Raw genomic sequence first — 21,169 nt, forward strand, 5'->3', positions numbered from 1 at the left:
CCGCGAGAGGGCGTCCGCCCAGGCCGGTCCACGGAAGTCCCGCCCCCCACTTCCGGCGGAGAAGGGGCGGGGCCGGCAGCAGCTTCCTTTCTGCAGTGTCGCGGCGGCGACACGTGTGTCTCCCCATCAGGATTTCTGGATCATCCCTACCCCTGGAGAGTTTGTGGCGCCGGAACGCCTTTCAGCTTTAAGGATGAAGGCGGTAAGGGTCCTCAGAAGCCCGGTCCCCGCGGTTTAGGGCTCCCTTTGGCTGAGAGTCGCTGCCTGGTGTAGCTTTCCTGGCGGTTTTCGCTCTTGTTTAGGGGGCGGTGGCCTAGATTCGGGGCTCCCTCTTGGTGCAGGGCATCGTCCGCATCCCGGTCCTTACACCTGTGTTTTCCTTCATTGCCCATTGTGATCACGCTCGGCTTCGGTAGCCACGATGAGACGAGCACCGAGTCTTGCATCCCTAGGATGTCAGACATTGGAGGGTTCCTTCAAGACTGTGTTTCGAACCCCTTATTTTACAGAGGAGAAGCAGGGTCCTGTTCTCAGTGGAGTTATAGTGTGAGTCATAGGATTCGAAACGAGTCCTTCCCTCCAAAGGGTAAGAAGATAGGAAAGCAAGTGCTCTGCTCCGGTTCTTGCAGAAAATTAGCCCTAGGGTTTGGATTTCTGAATAAGGGGTCACCATCAAGAGAGTTGGAATCCAAAGACCGGAATTCAGTATTGCCTTTCTTAGTTTAAGGGTCTTTGACACGTCGCATAATCCTTAAGCCATAGCTTCAGCAGTAATGTCAGGATAATGGCAATCATTGCTTAACTAGGCTGTTGGAGGTAGAATGTTGGAGAACAGTGTAAACAGTAAAGTAATATGTAAATGTCAGTTATTGTTAAAGACAGCCAGCATTTTGCTGAGTATGCTAACGTAATTAAGATAGCCTTGAATAATTTGCAATTACATCATGGTTCTTAACCTTTTTGGGGGGGTCTTAGACCCTTTGAGCAGCTGCGGATTCTGGTCACAATAAGACCCATGGTTGAATATCTGAGGCTCAAGTGCCATTCTATTGGATAAATGCCTTAGTTTGGTTTTAGCTCTTATATGCAAGATCTTGGCTGTGAGACATTAGAATTGTGGAATTGGTCTAATGAAATTTATAATAAATTCTCTTTAATCTGATTTTAAAAATAATAATAAATTATTGGTTATGCAGCATTCCTCCTGTTATTGTTTTCCAGAGAAGAAATAAAAAACAGGTCCCAAGCTTTAGAAAGTTGCTAAAGACTAGTAAAGTCAAACTTGAAAACAAGCTAAAAAATAAGCAATTTAAACAACAAAGCAATCTCAAGAAGTACCGAAAAGAACAGAGGAAACTAAGGCAAGCTGTCAAAGATGCTGTGTCTAAGAAACCCATTCCACTGGAGGACCCGAAGAAAAAACGACCAGGTAACTGTGAAAGCATTCATGTGCTCTAATTTCCATTGATTTGTTCTAAAGTGCTTTTCTAAAATGTTCCAGTGATTGCATTCTATTAATCACTCTTGGTCACACATCCTTCTTAAGAGTAGGTAAGGATAGTAGTCCTATATGCTTTCTAATTTTATAGTCAGTATAGGAAAACATTTCAATATAGTACTCATTTGTGAGAAAGAGCTAGACTAGCCTCTGCTTGTAGTATGTCTCGAAAGCAGATCTGAGGATACAATACCTGGGATAACAAACTCAGAATGGCCCTGAAAATAAATACTAGTGAATGCCAGGCAGCATGCCATGCCACTTTCCCATCCACTGGCAGTTAGCTAAGGTAAGAACACTGCTTTTCTCTGGTGTGTTTTTCAGTGTTGCTGAAATTCATTTCGTATTCTGAACACCTGGCTTTCTTTTCATTCGGAAACTTGGAGTAAAATTGCGCTGTAAATGTCGGGGTTATTTTTGTAAAACTGTCCAAGAACTCCAAGTACTCAAAACAGGTAGGGAATATGACCATTTTGAGTCAGACCAGTTCTTCTGCAATGTTACTGATACTTTCAGAGTAGTTATATTTGACTATACCGGAATTTTCAGTCTTCCCATGTGCTTCTCATTCTCTGAATCCTGACCTATTTAGTTTGATCTTTTGGCAACATATTATTATGATATGTAAAAGGTCATGGGCATGGAAGCCAGGAAACTCGGGCTTTTTCTCTTGATTTTGTTACTTAATAGCAATGTGACCCTAAATTAGCCAGGTATTTAATCTCCAGGTATTTAATCTGTAAAAACATGTGATGGTTGAGTTAGATACTTCTAAATATCTCTTCCATCTAAATTTCTGTAGAATTTAAAAAGCGTGATGTTGGCCTGGCCGGCGTGGCTCAGTGGTTGAGCATTGACCTATGAACCAGGAGGTCACAGTTCAATTCCCAGTCAGGGCATATGCCTGGGTTGCGGGCTTGATCCCCAGTGTGGGGCGTGCAGGAGGCAGCCGATCTATGATTCTCTCTCATCATTAATGTTTTTATCTCTCTCTCCCTCTCCCTTCCTCTCTGAAATCAATAATTATATATATATATAAAAGAAAAAGCATGATGTGTTAATAATTGTATTTGGCCAAAAGAGGTGCAGTGGAAGTAACTGAATGAGACTGGAAGAACAAAAGGTTGTGGTCAGAGAGGGGGGTGAGGACTTGGATTAGGGACGTGGCCTTTGGAGGGGGCAGCTGAAGTGGAATGGAAGTGAAAGTCATTGGCGATCAGATGAAGCTAAGGGGCTAAGTCACTGGTTCTCAAATGTGCTAGAAGACATTGTAGAAAGTGTGGAGACATTTGTTTTTTATTCTTAGAGTTACCTGGGAATGATCCTGGCATTTAGGTTTCAGGGGTCAAAGATGCTAGCATTTTGCTTAGCCCTTGATACCCTTGTATATAACAAAGAATTGTCCTGCCCATCACGTGACTAGTGCTCCCATTTAGAAATACTAGGCTAAGGTATTAGAAAAGCGTACGTTTTTCCTGCTGTAGACACAGAAATGGAGAATTTCTACATCTCTAATACATATTTCTGATTTTGTGTGTAACAGGTAAAAGGATTGAGAGGGAAGAGGAGGAAGAAGAGGAAGCCCTACCTTTAGATATGATGGATGAAGATGACTTACAGTTAATGAAGGATTTAGGACAAAGAGCATCTTTTCTAACGAGAGATCTTTCTTCTAGGTAATACTTCATTTAGATAATAATCATTCACATCCTTTCAGCGTTAAAAACTTGGTTCTGAATTTTACTTAGGTGGTTAGTGCAGAACTTCAGCTCTGAACACAATGTTTACAAAGAGTAAACCCTATTTATTATTCAGATTATTTCCTAAATAAAGGACGTTCATGAATAAAACAAGCTGATTTTATTTAGTGTACATCTTTATTTCGTCTGAGTCTGAATAGTGAATGGGGAAGAATGCTATTCTTTGTTTGAGGAATTGGCAGAACATTCCCGAGTTCTTTATGGCCGTGATCTCAATCCTCCTTACTCTGTGAGTGGGTATTATTCCCATTTACAGAGAGGAAACTGATGCTTCCCCGCAACTCGTAGATCTGAAATTTAAACTTAGATCTTTTTAACTCCTAAGTCTATGCTATGCTCTGAAAGTTTTGGGGAACGCAGTATAGCGTGATGTCCCTGTTAGCTCTGTGGCATATTCTTCAAAAAGAATCTGCTGCAGCTTTCATCTTAATTTTGCATCTAAAGGGAAAACTAGATATAGCCATAGTTTGAGTCTTTGTGATAGACTGTAAAATTAATTTATTCATTTACTATTTAAGTGCTTGGTTTAGGTGCTAACATTTTTATACCTAGTGAAGGTTTGGCTAGTGGTTACTTTTTCTGTGTTTTAAAAATGGTAGGTCTCTAGGTTCCTTTTTAAAATATTAAAACTGAAAATTAAATTTTTTTCTACAGTGAACCTGTTCACGCCAAGAAACGAAAGCATGAGAACATTATAGATAAATATGAAAAAATACCACGATCTCTGCAAACTGCACCAGAGAAGGAATTGATTCACTTGCTTCCTATCAAAGATAAAAGTGGTATAATCCCACAGACCAGGGAAAAGCCAGGTAAGTCAGTTACAATTTTAGCTTCTTAAAAATATCACATTTCTTTCCATAAAAATTTAATTTAGTTTTGACTTTTACCTATATCTACAAAATAGAAGTAGCTACAGTTAGTCATATAGCAAGGTGATGATTTTGGCCAGAAATACAGTTGATTATTTTAGGTGTCTATTGTACTGTGAGTATAACTGAAGCTATAAGGTTAAGGTGATTTTAGAGTATTTTAGCAAATTCTCTTGTTTCTAAAATTAGAGCATATTAGTCCTCCTTTATTAGCCTTTTTTTCTTTTTTTTTTTTAAATATATTTTATTGATTTTTTACAGAGAAGAAGGAAGAGGGACAGAGAGTTAGAAACATCGATAAGAGAGATCGATCAGCTGCCTCCTGCATGCCCTTGACCGGAATCGAACCCGGGACCCTTGAGTCCGCAGGCCGACGCTCTATCCACTGAGCCAAACCGGTCCGGCAGCCTTTTTTTCTTATATGAATCTTTTTTCTTGTGAAATACAACACACAGAAAAATCCAGAAATCAAAGATGTGAAGTTACGTGGTTTATCACAAAAAACACACCCATAAAGCTACCATCTGGGCAAGAAACGAATACTGCCAGCACCCAGAAACTTCCCTTGTGCTCCCCTCAATCACTGTTTGCTCCCTCCTCACAAAAATAACTACTTTCCTGAGTTTTATTTTAATCACTTGTATGCTTTTCTTGATAGTTTCACCACTTAAGTATATTATCACATTTTTAATATACATATTTTCCATAGTTCTTGACACTAACCAAGATGAAGAGGATCAAGAAGAGATGGAACTTGAGGAAGGTAATGGGATACATCTTTATAGCTGCTAAATTGTTAATTGAGAATTACATTTTTTGTATAATATAAGTGAGACAATTTTAGATAAAATCTGGAATGTGCATTTTGAAGTACTGATTATTTCAAGGTCATTGTGAACATTTTTTCACATTTTGAAAGTTTTATCTGGTGGAATTTGATTGTTGCTTTTTATTATGCAAAAATTTATGCAATTAATATTTGTAATGTGTAGGCATGCATGAAGAGTCTTGTTAATTGAACTGTTTTGAATTCTTTTTAGTTGTAAGTGAAGGACCTGCCTATAAATAACTATTAACTATTTAGCTTTAAATTACAAAAATGGATTCTGTGGTATGAAATCATTTTGGTTTAATTACATGTGGGTTTCTAAAAGCTAGCATACTTCTATCTAAAGTTAAATGGAAAGAACATATTTTATTGTTTGAAACTATATTGCTTTGAAATTCATGACAGAACAAGCTGGTTAAATTTTACTTCTGTTCGCAAACCTCATTGATAGTGTAAATGACATTATAGATCAACTATTTTACGGTTTTCAGTCATCCTTCATAGGCTTGTTGCCAATTATACTTGTGTGTTTATTAAATCCTAGTTCCCTATGAATTTCTTAATGTGAACATATTTTGTGTAGTTCAAAGGAGTGAATAGAGTTGAAAACAAACAATATTCTGTACTTTTTAAAACAACTGAATCAGATTGTCCTTCCCCGTAATTAATATGAATTCTTGTGGGTTTATTAGCATGGCCATTAATAATATGAGCTCTAGAGTCAGACTGCCTGGATTTGAATCCCATTTCTGCTAGGTTTATGAGGATAGGCCAGTTACTTTTCTTTTGCCTCAGTTTCCTGATCTATAAAATGGGGCTATTGATAGTACATGCCTTATGATTGTTGAGAGAATATAAAATAAGGTTCCTGGACACTTGTAAATAAAGGAACGTTTAAGAGGGAAAACCTAATCTGTTTCAGAGATTATTGAAGATCCTATTCGCGAGCTGACCATAGAAGAGCATTTAATTGAGAGAAAGAAGAAGCTACAGGAGAAGAAACTGCATATTGCAGCTTTGGCATCTGCCATATTATCAGACCCAGAAAATAATGTAAGCACTTTTAATTTCCTTAGGTTCTTCACATCAGATATGGTCTAAATGTCTAATATTGTAAGATTCTCTTGTTACCTAAAGTACACACAAAAAGGAAAAGCATTAGCAAAATGTAGTAACTGAGTTAGAATGAGAGAGCAGACAGAACCTTAGCCTAATTCTACATCTGAGCTTCATTTCTTCTGTAATCTCACTAAAGTTTCATAAATGCTCTGAGTCTCTAAATGAAGATATTGGATTTAATGTTGTAACTCATAGTGGTAAGTCTAAACAAATTAATTATACTAGGGAGGAGGAACCTACTTGCAAACTTGCTTGACTGACTGTAGAGTTTATAGTAAGAAACACGCACACAAAAGACAGGAGTAGTTTAGGAATACTTATAAGTATAAAATATTTAAGTGAAATGGATCAGAAAGTTATAATGAATTATCATTGACCATGAGTACAGTAGTGAAGGTGATGATAGTTATAACTTGTTAACTCAAGAAATCCAAGGTGTAGTCTTGGCTCTTGTAAGTACGGTGTGTTAGAATTTGGGTAAGTTTTTTTGCCAAGATTCATTTTCTTCATCTCTAAAAGGGGGATGGTACCTATATTAAAACATTGTTGTGATGATTGAATGATATGATAGACATGAAGTTATATAAAGTGATACTATTATTTTTGTTATATTGGTGTCCCCAGCATCCTCCTATGACAAATACTTGTTTATTGGACAATAAAGTAGGTTATTTACATTTATAGAAAAAAATTCCTGTAGGGATGCTTTGGAGTAGTAATGGTCCTTTTCTAACAAAGCCAGGAGAGCAGAATCAGGGAGGGGGATTTGGGATATTTCTGATCTGTATCATCTCATTTAATTATTGTCAAACCATGGAGACAAGAGCTATTGATCTCATCTTACAGCTGAAAAATAGAGCTTTTAAAACCTCAAGTGATTTCTTTCAGATTTTAACAGCCACTGGATTGGCACCCAGGTCTTCTAACTCTGGAGCGTCATGCTCTTTTCATAAAAGTTAGGGCGAGCAAATGGAGGTGACATACTTGTCCTGCTCCCTGCTATGGCAAGCATTGTTAATCAGCCAGTGTTGCTTCTCAAGATACCACTCCAGCAGGCAATAGTATTTCATCAAAGCAATGGGCACATTAGTTGAAACCAATTTTTTACTTCTGCGTTGCATCATACAAATATCGTTACGTGAGTAACTCTGAAGCTTAATTACCTGTAGATGCATTGTACTAATTCCTGATTAACTTGTATATGTGTGATTACACAACATATGATTGGTGTATATATAGCAATATTTCAAAAAGTATTTTTAGTGAAATAAGACACACTTGCATTAAGAAAATCCAATTAAAAAGATTTTCTTAAAACAGGTAAATTAACAAATTTGAACTATATTTTAAGTCTGTATTTTTTCTAACTACTTATTTAACTACTTATTTAACAAAAACATGGTTACTTTGTAACTTCAGTGACTTATCTGTCAGTAGTGGCAGTGTTGAGTTGTGTATGGTTTGACTAGACTCTTGGAGTCATTGTGTGAATTCTAGTTACTGGGCCAGATGTGGAACTGTTGCTTTTGCTTTTGCTCACGATTGTTCTGTTATTATTTCTCTAGCCTGATGAGTAATTTCTTTTAACAGGTTAAAAAACTGAAAGAATTACGTTCCATGCTGATGGAACAGGATCCTGATGTGGCTGTTACTGTTCGAAAGCTGGTGGTCATTTCTCTGATGGAGTTATTTAAAGACATTACTCCTTCATATAAAATTCGGCCCCTAACAGAAGCAGAAAAATCTACCAAGGTATGCTAACTATAATTACTGTACTATAGAAAATAAGCTGAAAAGTTTGGAGAGCTAGAGATGGGAGAAACAGGGTGGTTGTTTTTTTTGTTTGTTTGTTTGTATTGTTTGGTTGGTTTTACATGACCTAGGCACTCAACATTTTGTGCTAATTTTTTTATTTCAATATGTTGATGTTAAAACGTGATTGATATTTTGGTCTTTTCAGATCCGCAAAGAAACCCAAAAATTAAGAGAATTTGAAGAAGGGCTTGTTAGCCAATATAAATTTTATTTGGAAAATCTGGAGCAAATGGTTAAAGGTATATTAAACATCTTGAAAGCCTGTAACATACTTAGCTTTGGTCAGGAAGGTGAATTCTCTATTCTGTGCTGTGTGTTGGCTGTCAGTATAGAGTATGGTCAGGAGCAGTGTCTCGAGTCACACTTTCTGGGTTCAAATCTTGGCTCATCACTTAACACCTATGTGATGTGCAAATCATTTTTTAAAAAAAATATATTTTATTGATTTTTCACAGCAAGGAAGGGAGAGGGATAGAGAGCTAGAAACATCGATGAGAGAGGAACACCGATCAGTTGCCTCCTGCACACCCCGCACTGGGGATATGCTCGCAACCAAGGCACATGCCCCTGACCGGAATCGAACCCGGGACCCTTCGGTCTGCAGGCCGACGCTCTATCCACTGAGCCAAACTGGTCAGGGCATGTGCAAATCATTTAATCTCTCTGTGCTTCCGCTTTTCTAGCTATCAAGTGGGAATAATACTAGTCCTTAACTCACAGGATTGTTGTGTAAAAGTAAATGAATTAATAGATACAAAGTGCTTACAACTATGCCTAGACTGTATTAAGGACTGTATTTTGTCAGTTATTAGTATTGTTGCAGTCCTTTACCTAGCAAGTAGTTGTATGTGACTTAATTCATAAATGGTTAGAATTTATTGTGTTTTCTTAAAAAAATATGTTTTTATTGACTTCAGAGAGGAAGGGAGAGGGAGAGAAAGATGGAAACATCAATGATGAGAGAGAATCATTGATCGGCTGCCTCCTGCGCGCTCCCTACTGGGGATCAAGCCCACAACCCCGGCCTGAGCCCTGGCTGGGTATCGAAGTGTGACCTGGTTCATGGGTCGATGCTCAGCCATTGAGCCACACCAGCTGGGCTGATATATGTATCTTTTAAAAAACATGGAAAGCCAAGACTCTGGTAATTGTGATTAGAGTCAGAGGGTGGATGGTGTAGAAACATTTTGATGATGACCTTTGTCTTGTCTAAGGATAGATACAACTCATATTTAAGAATTTGTGTGGTAGGTTGAGTTTTAATATTATCGCATATTACTGTAAAAGAAAGGTAATTAGCTGAAGTTTTGACCAATGAGTAAAGTAAGTAATTAGAGTTATTTTTTTATTAGACTGGAAGCAAAGGAAGCTGAAGAAAAGTAATGTAGTTTCCTTAAAGGCATACAAAGGACTGGCAGAAGTGGCTGTGAAGAGCCTGTGTGAGCTGTTGGTGGCACTGCCTCATTTCAACTTTCACAACAACATCATCGTCCTGATTGTCCCTCTCATGAATGACCTGTCAAAATCGGTGGGCTGCTCTAAATGATTGTTGCTGTTGGGCTTAACAGAAAATTATAGACCATATGGCTTTTTTTCTCTCAAAAAATTTTTGGAGCTGAAATAGAATCACTTTACTAAACACTGTTTCTTGAAGAAAACTATTTGATCCCTGTAAGTTTAGTGCAGTGGCTTTGAACAGGAGGCAGTTTTGCCCTCCAGGCAGCATTCAGCTGCGCCGACCCCCAGTTTTGATTGTCAGGACTGTGGTGGTTGGGGTGTTAACTGCCTTGTAGTGGGTAAAGGCCAGGCATCTAAATATCCCACAATGCACAGGATAGCTCCCCACAACAAAGAATTCTCTGGCCCAAAATATCAGGAGTGCTGAGGCTGAGAAACGCCAGTTTAGTGTGGCATTTTGTTTTTCAGATATCGGAAATGTGCTGCGAGGCAGTTAAGAAACTTTTTAAGCAAGATAAGTTAGGCCAAGCTTCCCTTGGAGTAATCAAAGTGATTTCTGGATTTGTGAAGGGCAGAAATTATGATGTTAGGCCAGAGGTAAGTTTTTTGCATTTTACTTTACACGTGTTTTTTTTTTTTAAATTACGAAGTTAATTTTCAGTTGCCATGAGGTATTTATGTTTCTAAATTACAAAGTTAATTTTCAATTGCTATGAGGTATTTATTTATAGAAGTGTGTAAAATAGAAAGGGAAAATACTCAATTCCCCAAATGAAATCTCGTCATATAGTTTTGGTTGCTTAGCTCACAACTTCTTCTGTTCTAGTTCCTAATTTCAGCCTTGCTTTGCCATCAGATCCCTTTCATTAAAGCTGATAATTTTAGTTGAACTGCGAAAATTATAAATATTGTACTTAAGTAGAGAACGTATTTGGTGTCTTTATTCAGAATTGTAGAGTGATCAGATATTAAGGCTTGAACATGAAACTTGGTCACAGGGAAACACTTTCATTTTAGTGATGTTAGAATTATAAACTGCATTCTTTAATTTGGGTTTTTAAAGTGTACAATGTGATGATTTAATATACGTATACATTGTGAAATGATTACCACAATCAAGTTAATTAAGACATTCATACCTTTCATGGTTACCTTTTTTCCTGTTTGGTGAAAATACTGAAGATCTCTCTTAGCAAATTTCAAGTATATGACACAGTATTATTAACTATTGTCACCATGCTGTACTTTAGATCTCTAGGACTTACATATCTTCTAACTGAAAGTTTGTATCACATGATCAACATTTTTCCATTTCGTAAATGGGAAATTAAAGCTGGTTTAGAAATACCTAATTTATGCCCTAGCCAGTTTGGCTCAGTGGATAGAGTGTCAGCCTGTGGACTAAAGGGTCCCAGGTTTGATTCCGATCAAGGCCACAATGCCTGGGTTGTGGGCTCGTTCCCCAGTAGGGGGCGGGCAGGAGGCAGCCAATCAGTGATTCTCATCATTGATGTTTCTATCTCTCCCTCCCTCTCCCTTCCTCTCTGAAATCAATAAAAAAAAAAAATATATATATATATATATATATATATATATATATATATATATATTTAAAAAAATAAAATAGAAAGTAATACCTAATTTATATCCTCTCCTCCAATATTGGTTCAAACCTTTTTCTGGCCTGTCTACTCTTTGAATCCTGTCTGCCAATACCAAGGAATGTGCTCTCTCTTCATTGTTGTCATCAAACTGTAGAATAATATTACTTGTATTTAGCCAAATAGTAGTTGTGCTTTCATAGACACAAGTTATCAAATATATTTAGCAAAAAGATAACAGATGTTTATGTGAAATGTGATAAAAGATAGTTCAAAGGTGTTTTTTTCTCTTTCTTTCTTTGCACTAAGGGAGGAAATAACATTGTTAAGTGCATATTTTTCTGTATAAAGTTTTTGAAGGCAATATAAACTTAATACTTACATTTGTGTCTTCTTCAATATTAGATGCTAAAAACATTCTTGTGCCTAAGAATCAAGGAAGTAGAAGTGAAAAAAGATACAGAGGACATTAATAAACCAAAAAAGTTCATGACTTTTAAGGAAAAGAGAAAAAATCTATCAAGAATGCAGAGAAAGGTTTGATTTATTTTTTTTTGTTTTGATTTTAGATTAAAATTATAGCATAAGAACAAGTAAAATCATAATTATAACTATTTAAAGAATTTAATTTTCCCAGTTATTACAAAGAAATACTTTATTAATTCCATTTAAACTGATAATTTACTGGAAGGAGAGCAATAGATAAAAAAGATTTTCTTGCCATGCTGGCGTTTACCTTCATCTGAGATTCCTTGTGACACACCAGGGTCTTTCCTTAACAGAAAGGATGTCTTCTGGTGAAGTTAGCAACAAAGTGGGTTTTTGTTCATTAAATCATGTTTCTTTATTGTATTTGAAACCTTTGTTTATTTACTATTAGACCCTGGACACATTTTTTTGTTTTTAATGTTGAGAAATGGTACCTGTCTTGCCGAGTCTTTGTGCAGTTGAAATAAGATAATGTATGTAAAGCAGCAGGCAGCGTGCATAGCCCGGCATGCTTTATAAACGTGAGTTACCACTGCCACTGTCTGTTGTTATCATTTCCCCAACATTTCTAAACAGTTTATTAGGGTTATCAAATTGCTTATAAAAACAAAATAAAAAATAATTTCCAGGATATCCATTTTTGCATGTGTCTACAAATTTTGAAAACATGACAGAAATATCGAATTAGACTTAATCACTAAACAAATGAAGGTAAATGTTTTCGTTATTTATACCATACTATCCTAACGGAAGTTGGATACATAACTATGGTGGGGAAACAAAGGCCCAGCTCTTTATCAGCCTCACATGAGGGAAGGAAACTGTTTCTCAGGCAGTCCCCTATGGCTCAGGCAGCTTAGCAACCATTGTTCGCTGCTCTTAGAGCGGAAGGAAGTGGAAACAAATAGATGTTTTGTTGAATTTCTATATAGTATCTGGCTTTACGCATTGTATATAAAGGAGTTTGGGAAATTTTGGTGATGACTTGCTTCTGTGTTGTAGATGATTTAACAATAAGAATTATTTCTGGGCTCAGCATATTCTTCCTTTTTTGAAAAAAATTAAATTATAGAAAACTACAGAGGATGATATAGCACATCCCATGTATTCCCCTTTCTGAATGAGCAAATATGAAGACTTCAATTTTTTTCTTGAAAAGAAAGAAACCATTGTGTTAGAGTTAGAATCCCCTGTGGTCTCCCTATTTCTTTCTAGTGCCTTCCTCCCAGGAGGCCACCGCTGTCATAAGTTTGGTTGGTGTATGCTTCTTATCCATGCTTTTCTGCTTTTGCTTATATTTGCATTCATAGAGAATCTGTGGTATTGTATGTTTCACAGTACTTACGTATTTTATCTCTCTGAAGGTTGCTGTTTTCACTCAATGGGATAATATATACTCTTTATTTTTCAATCTATTTTCAGTGGAAAAAAGCAGAAGAGAAACTAGAGCGAGAGCTTCGGGAGGCGGAAGCTTCAGAGAGTACTGAGAAAAAACTGAAACTGGTAGGCAGTTCCCCTATATCAGCGACTTTCAACTGGTGTGCTGCAAGAAATTTTAAACATGCAATACCTGACTGTTTAGTCAGGGGCACTGACCTGTTTTCCCTTTCAGTGGTTCTCAACCTTCTGGCCCTTTAAATACAGTTCCTCATGTTGTGACCCAGCCATAAAATTATTTTCGTTGCTACTTCATAACTGTAATGTTGCTACTGTTATGAATCGTGATGTAAATATCTGATATGCAGGATGGTCTTAGGCGACCCCTGTGAAAGGGTCGTTCGACCGCCAAAGGGGTCGCGACCCACAGGTTGAGAACCGCTGCCTTAGATTGTAAGAAAAAAAAAAGACAACAGCCTGCAAAACAGTACCTATCCAGTGTGAATGAATCAAAATTATACGTGTTTTTTTTTGTTGTTGTTAGATTGGCAAAAGATATATTTTTTTGGTGTACTGCAGAATTTTAGTAATTAGTTTATATGTGCCATGAGATGGAAAAAGGTTTAAAATCGCTGTCCAGTGCTTTTTAAAATGTTTTGTTAAACTACTTTAGGGACTTATTATTTCAACTTTTGGTTATATAATTTTGGTTTATTTCATGAGACTTAGATATGAGCTGTACAAGAAATTATCATGTGATCAGTGCTGGTTTTATGAAATCACAGGATGTGTACCTTCATTCTGTTAAAGCTTCACTTTGTGAAAGCTCCTAAGATTGCATTGTTGGGAGGGAGGGGAAGGGGTAAAAAGGTTGAGCTTTGATTACAGTAATTCAGGAGAAAGTGTACTGGGTTGTACTGACGACATGTTGTCTGTTCCTTTGGCCAGCACACGGAGACATTGAATATTGTGTTTGTAACTTACTTCAGAATACTGAAGAAGGCCCAGAGGTCCCCTCTCCTGCCAGCAGTTCTAGAAGGTCTTGCCAAGTAAGGGCTGTGTAGGTTGAAACCTTTTAGATTCTTTCTAAGTAAATAAGAACGAAGTAACCATGAGTTTTGGTCAGGGTTTCCTAATGATGACTCGTGTCCTTCTCAGTTCTCTTTTTCTTGGTCACCAGCCTTTCCTTGCCTTATTTTTATTTGGCTGCTCTGGAAGGATTCTCATGTACTTGGGTTACATAATTGTTAGACCAAAGGGTATGTTCATTTTAAATTTTGATAAATATTGCCAAACTGCATCCCAAAAAGATTGTACCAATAGACGGGGAATGTGTGACCTCTAGGTCCTTTCCTGTTCTAAGATTTACATGGTGTCAAAGGCTCTTGCATTAATACTGAAGAGACATCCTTGAACTAGTTCAGGGCCTAATCTTTTGTAATGTGTAGAGCCCTCTGACGTTTAGTAGCTCCCATGATTCCTTTTCTTTAACTCTAGTGGGTGATCTCAGTTATTTCTAGAAATAGAGGCCCAGGCCAGTCCTGTGACTTAACCTAGGATCATAAAGGTAATTCATTGCAGAGCCTGAACTAGACACCAGCTCCTGCTTCTTTGCCCTTAAAGCTTTCATGGGGTCCATATTTCTGATAAATAGCAGAATCTTTCCTCCTTCCTTCTTCCCACCACCCGTGTTCCTGGAAGCTGATGCTGCTTGCGCTCTTAGGGCATAGAACAGTGCTGGACGCCCGGTAAACTTTCTTTGGGGAAGTTGTTTGCTCTTAGCAACTTCTTCCCCAGGGCGGAAGTATTTTTGAAATACTGTATTAGTTTGTTTAGTGCCTCATATGTTCCTGCTGAGTATAGTGTCCAACTATGGATTGTCAAAAGGTCAGTCTGAATGAATGAGAAGTAACATAGTCTTCTCCATCATCTCTATCATAGCTAACATTTGGAATAAGGAATATTAAAATTACAAATTTAAAGTCATGTTTAATTTGTGGCTGCTTTTATTTCTGTTCTTAGGTTTCCTTTTAACTATGTTTTGTTTGATTTTTAGGTTCGCTCACCTTATAAATGTGGAGTTTTTTGATGATTTATTAGTAGTTCTACATAGTCTCATTGAGTCTGGTGTAAGTATCTCTATTAATGAATTACTTTTTAAGATATAAATGGTATTATTCTTCTTAATATCTTTTTTTTTTTTTTTTTAAGGACCTAAGCTATCAAGAAAGTCTTCATTGTGTCCAGACCGCTTTTCATATTCTTTCTGGGCAAGGTCAGATATCTTCATAATCAAGTTTTATTTGTTTTAGCTTTGGAGGCTGTAACATTTTTAACTGGTGTTTGTTGTCATTTCAAAAGGTGATGTTCTGAATATTGATCCAATGAAGTTCTATACACATCTCTACAAAACACTGTTCAAGTTACATGCAGGTACGTATGTTTAGATAATGTGTCTTTAATAAATAGTTCCTTTAAGAATATGTTGTGACCAGAATGATAGCCAATGAACAATGAGAAATAGGAACTGGTGTATGAAGTGCGGGCCTGCCAGTGCCACTCGTGTATGCAACCTCAGGTAAGACGGGGAGAGGGAGAACCGGGGAGAATTGACTGGAGATGCAGTACAGACCCTATGTCATGGGCTGGGGCGTGATGTGGGACCTGTGACAGTTGAGCTTGGGTCTCTGGGGTAGGTGAACTTGGATCATGGAAAAGTAATGAAGGGTCTGTCTTGCTGTTTTAGGTGCTACCAATGAAGGGGTTGAGATTGTGCTCCAGTGCCTCGATGTCATGCTCACCAAGCGCAGAAAGCAGGTTTCTCAGCAGCGAGCCCTGGCCTTCATCAAGCGCCTCTGCACCCTTGGTCTTCACGTCCTTCCCAACTCAAGCATTGGCATTTTAGCAACTAACAGGATATTAATGCATGTGAGTGGTGATACACTGAAGAGAGCTAAGTTCTGGCAGTGCCACTATGGTGTTTTGTTTGGTGTGTGTGTGTCCATCCGTTCCACTCCCCCGTTACATTATTATTTAGTTAGAAGTAATTCACACCTTCCGGGGCACTGTGGCTCAGAGGTTGAGTGTTGACCCATGCACCAGGAGGTCACCAGTTCGATTCTGAGTCAGGGCACATGCCCAGCTTGTGGGCTTGATCCCCAGCAGGTACTATACAGGAGGCAGCAGATCGATATTTGTTTCTCTCTCATTGATATTTGTCTCTCTCTCTCTTTCTCTCTCTCTTCCTTCTTCTCTCTCTAAAATCAATAAAAAAGTAATTCACACCTGTAACAAAATCATATGATAAAGGAAGTCCGTTAAGTTACAAAAGGAAAGCATTCGGCCCCTCTTGACACTCTCCAGAGGTTACAAGTTTTACCATTTGGTGGGTATCCCAGCTGACTTTTTTTTAATGGGAGGTTTTTTGTTTTTTAAAAAATATATTTTATTGATTTTTTACAGAGAGGAAGGGAGAGGGATAGAGAGCTAGAAACATCGATGAGAGAGAAACATTGATCAGCTGCCTCCTGCACACCCCCTACTGGGGATGTGCCCACAACCAAGGCACATGCCCTTGACTGGAATTGAACCTGTGACCTTTCAGTCCACAGGCCAACGCTCTATCCACTGAGCCAAACCGGTCAGGGCTCAGCTGACTTTTTAAAAATTCATATATAAACACACCAAACACACACAAATAACATAGCTTTCTTTCTTTCTTTTTTTTTTTTTTAATAGAAAGGGGTTGTGGGGGGGATTATGATATTCATATTCTATAATATTTTTTTAACACTTAATGGTGATGAACACATTTTTGTGTCAGTACAAATATAACTACCTTGTCTCTTTAATGAGTAAATGAGGTTGTTTGTAACACCTATAGTTCTTACTATGTGACTGCCACTGTGAAAATGTGTTACAAAACTTAACTTGCTTAATTTTCATGAGAGCTTTGTGAAGTAGCTACTATTATTGTTCCCATTTTATAGATGGGGAAAAGTGAGGTCCAGAGGAGGAGTGACTTGCCTAAAGTGATGCTGCTACTAAGAAGTAGCAGAGGTGGGATTCAAATTCAGGCAGTCTGGCTTTTATATTTTGTATTTTTCTTTTCATGGGCATACAGATTGTTTTTGCTATTAACAAATAATGCTATAGTGAATAGCGTTATGTGTATCTAATGTAATTATTTCTTTAGGAAAGATTCCTAAAAGTGGGATTGCTGGGTGAAGAGAATATTCTATTTTCTCTTGCAAGATAAATTAAATACTTTTCAGAGCAAGCCAAGAAAGTAATCTTTTGCAGTTTTTGTTCTTTTATGGTATAAGCTTAAATTTACAAAATTAAAACTGGGAATGAAGTTCATGGGCTTATAGCTCTTCTATAGCCATAAAACCAAATGAAATTTAAGTATAAATAAACGTGCAGAACCCAGTAACTGTTTTTAAACTAATAACATTAATTTAATTGATCCTTCTGATGTGACATTTTTGCAGACTTTCCCCAAAACAGACCTGTTGCTTGACAATGAGTCTCAGGGAAGCGGGGTTTTCCTTCCTGAGCTAGACGAGCCCGAGTACTGCAATGCCCAGAACACTGCTCTGTGGGAGCTGCACGCTCTGCGGGTAAGCCTGCCCCTCCCGCTCACTGTGCAAGCAGTTGTGTTCAGCTTTTCCCAGTAGTTGTTGTTGCCAGAGTACTTAGTGTATTTTGCTCTGGGTCCGCCTTTCCTAGAATTTGTGTTTTAATAGCCTACATTTCACTTTGCTCTTCCTACTCTAAGATGTTGAAATACATTTTTAAGGAAGCTGAAAACGACAGTTTTGTGGGGTAGAATTTGTTGGAATCTTTCCCGTTCCAGACACATTTATATTGACTCCCATCCAAGGAGACATTACAGGCCCACCCGCCAGTGTCGATAGGGTTTCACCTACGTTGTGGTCCTACGGTGTGGCCAGCGTTACAGTGAGACTCAGAAAATACGGTTCAGGAAGCCTGTTGTAAACGAACTTTTTCCCTGTGAAAGAGAAGTTGCTTTTTGATTTTCCTTTTCCTACTGTAAAAGTGAGACACTGCTATGTCACTGGTGACTTGCTCATCAGATTTGTGTTGTAATCCTGTGAACAAAGGTAGTGTTTTTCCTGTAGTTATGTGGTTCTTATGAATCACATATATACATCTATAGTTTTTTAAATTAGTGCTTATTAAATAAAATCTTCACTGTAGCTAGTGTTTTATAAAACACTGACCTGTACAAATGTTGTCCTGTTTCCCCTTTAGCGGCATTTCCATCCCATAGTGCGGAGGTTGGCAGCTCACCTGATCGCGGGAGCCCCTTTGGAAGGCTCTGAAGCACTCAAACCAGAGTTGAGCCGAAGGTAGTAGCTAGCATCGCCTTATTATTAAACCATACATTTCAGTTGATAGGTCTGCACTGGGAGAAGTCTATTTTATAACGTAATAGAGTTAACATGTAAAGTGCTAGCTAGTTATCTGGATTAGGTCTCACTTATATTCCTGAATTGTTCTAGAGAGAAAACATGCTGACTCTGATTTTATTTGTTTGTTTCAGGTAATCACAACATTTTTTTTTTTTTACACATACAGATAAGTAGACAGAATAGTGAATCCCCATATGCCCATGACTCCAGTTCAACAGTTAGTAAGACAGTGCTGTATTCGCTTATGTGACGATCCATCAGTCCAATACAATGAGATTCCTTTTCTTTTGAATGGTCCTGGGAGGGCCAGGGAGGGAGAACTGAGGAAAGTGCTTTGGAAACACTTCGCCCAGGAGGCAGCAGTTTCTCTCCTTGGCCTTCTGACCTGCAAGAAGCTCAGATCTCGGCCCCGGCATTCACCTCCCACTCTGGGAGGTTTGGCCAGATGGGGCTATATTGTTTTTACATGGCAGTAATTAGCTGCTTACCCCTCTAAATGAGGCTAAACTCTGCAGTTTTCCATAAATCCTTTTACTTCTGGGTAGGATAGAGATAACTTTTGGCTATAAAAATTTAAAAATGACCATTTACTTTTTCCTTCATTCTTTCTACCTGTCTTCCAGCCTTGTTTTCAAAAGGGAGAAAACAGTTCTTTATTACCTTTTTTCCCCCTTGGCAAGTTTTGGTCAGAGCTCTTGAACATTTGCTTCATTTATGCCAGAGGTTTCCTTTTCTGGAGGAAGATGAGCAACTGGTTCATCCCAAAGGCTTGAGAAAGGAGACTCCTGCTGTTTTTTCCCCAGATGTGGAGCTTGGGGTGTGACCCTAATCACCTCATTGCGTGAACCAACCCCAAATCATTAAGGACTCTTTTACATGCCATGGTTATAGACCATTTATTCTCTCTGGAGAGTGGTTCTCCTGGCTTTCAATCCAGGCCAACAACTGAAGGGTTGAGCTGTTCGGAATCCATGGAGGATGACTCTGTGCTTTGCTCTTCTGGTTCCTGTGACGGAGTGAAACTCCTTGCATATTGTTTACATAACTGTTTACATAACTGTGGTTGAGCTGGGATTTGGTCACATTGAGTTTGAGCTCTTCTTTCAGCCTTCTCTGTTCAGGCCTGTGTTTCTGAATGTATACCAGACCTCTGGGAGGTGGAGTTCGTTGGATAATGTCAACACCTGGGAATTTAGGATTTATTTTGTGTGTGTAGATTTGTTGGTTTCAAAAGCAGGCTCATGTTGTATCTTAATGGATGGATTTAGGATAGTGAGTCATTCTCTGGGTACGATTCACTATTTTCAAGGTACGCAGTGTGGTGGTGTCTCTGTGACTGTGGGTTTCTGTTTGTGACTGTAGATCTGCTATAGAACTCTTTGAGGCTTACAGCATGGCAGCAATGACATTCAATCCTCCTGTGGAAACTTCAAGCTCCAAAAGGAAGGTACGTGGTACTGTTCATTATTTTTTTAGAAGATGAAATCAAAACTAAACTAATATATCTCTTAATAACTGATTCCAATTTGCCTAAGTGTTTATAGGTAGATTTTTTTTGTTTGTTTTCATGCGTAGTTGGTGATGGTAGGACGGATCTCCGGGGTTGGAATTCTATAGGGACAGTGATGGGACTGTCTCATTCATTCAGTGTAGGGTATGTCCACGCCTGGACCAGCCCCGTCATTATTACGGTTCACATGTGGTTGGTTTGGTGTTAGCTGTTGCCATTTTTAGCTCTGCTCACAGCTTGGCTTTTGTTGTTGGCATAAGAACTTTTAACTCATACTTTCAATATTTCTTCAGGATAAAGTTTTACAAGGGGATTCATTTTTGAATGAAGATTTAAATCAGCTAACGAAAAGACTTTGCAATGAAGTTGATACTCAGTTGCCTCTGGATTTCACCAAATATCTGAAGACATCGCTACGGTAGCAGAAGGATGAAGAGCCAGTGGACTTGCCTGTGCACTTGTGTATTTGTGCAGATGCACATTAAGATAATGGTTCTCTTTTTGTACAGGGAAACTTCCCAGGGAAATTCACCAAGGAGGAAGAGTTACTCTGCGTGGTGCAGGATTCTGCCCTAATTCTGAAACATCTTTTCATTGAGAAAGGATAATCCAACGCCTTTTCCTCCCTTAATGTTTGGAAACTTCTTTCTTAATGATGTTGCCTTTTTGAAATTTAATATACATATTAAGTTAGTTTTTGAAAAAAATCTTTGGACTGAATTTATTGGGATGCAGTTGCTAGACTTAAAGGAGGGCAGAGAGCACAGAATAAACAAGATGGTGAGATTGTTTTTTACAGTTCAGCTAGCTACTCTTTATAACTAAATAAATCTATTACTATTACACCACCATAGTTGGAAGTGAGAAAAAATTCTAAATTTGAGTATGTTTCTATGAAAATTTTTGAGAAAAGAAAAAATAGCTTGAAATTGGACACCAGGTTCATTGGCTCTTGCTGGATGGTAGGTACACTTCAAGAAGGAACGTCATCTGACCTTTGAAAAAAGGACGAGTGCTCATTCTGGCTACTTTCAAAGAAAGTTTGAATGTGATTCTGGTCTTCAGAGTTCTTTGCATTTTCTGGCATGCTCTGGAGGGTGGTAAGGGAAGAACTGCCCCAAATCTTACCATTCTGTTTTAAGGATAAAGGGTACCCAGGGAAGGGCTTTTTTGTTCTTTTGTCCCTGTATAGGTAAAATGCCTTATTCTTATAATTATAAAGCAATATAATACAGCTGTTACCATATTATAAGAATGGCCTATGAAATAAGTGTTTAATGACCAGGTTATAAAAATTTCTCCTGTGAAAAATTGAATAAAACAGCTGCTTTTTCTGTTTCCTAGTCTTGTAATATGAGAATTAAAAAAAAGAAATCACAGCAGTCCAACTGAGTAGATCAGTT

General features: G+C 38.0%; 1 protein-coding gene across 2 annotated transcripts; it reads left to right on the forward strand.

The window, feature by feature from the left end:
* The first annotated feature begins 91 nt into the window (after positions 1-91).
* Positions 92-21,104, forward strand: NOC3L (NOC3 like DNA replication regulator). Of its 2 annotated transcripts, none has more exons than XM_070432675.1 (21): positions 92-202; positions 1,222-1,429; positions 3,042-3,174; positions 3,913-4,070; positions 4,840-4,893; positions 5,882-6,012; positions 7,669-7,830; positions 8,039-8,132; positions 9,246-9,421; positions 9,820-9,948; positions 11,358-11,489; positions 12,864-12,944; positions 13,767-13,867; positions 14,875-14,947; positions 15,030-15,093; positions 15,180-15,251; positions 15,565-15,746; positions 17,312-17,440; positions 18,096-18,193; positions 19,619-19,703; positions 20,060-21,104. In XM_070432675.1, the coding sequence occupies exons 1-21, from the start codon at positions 194-196 to the stop codon at positions 20,186-20,188; spliced, it is 2,400 nt and encodes a 799-aa protein (XP_070288776.1). In that variant the 5' UTR covers positions 92-193; the 3' UTR covers positions 20,189-21,104. The 2 variants fall into 2 exon arrangements, with proteins under 2 accessions (XP_070288776.1, XP_070288777.1); XM_070432676.1 differs by having other exon boundaries at positions 13,808-13,878.
* The last annotated feature ends 65 nt before the right edge of the window (positions 21,105-21,169 follow it).

This window comes from Myotis yumanensis, unplaced genomic scaffold, assembly GCF_028538775.1.
Source record: "Myotis yumanensis isolate MYYU_CA2020_CCGP unplaced genomic scaffold, mMyoYum1.0.hap1 SCAF_13, whole genome shotgun sequence".
Classification (NCBI taxonomy): domain Eukaryota; kingdom Metazoa; phylum Chordata; class Mammalia; order Chiroptera; family Vespertilionidae; genus Myotis; species Myotis yumanensis.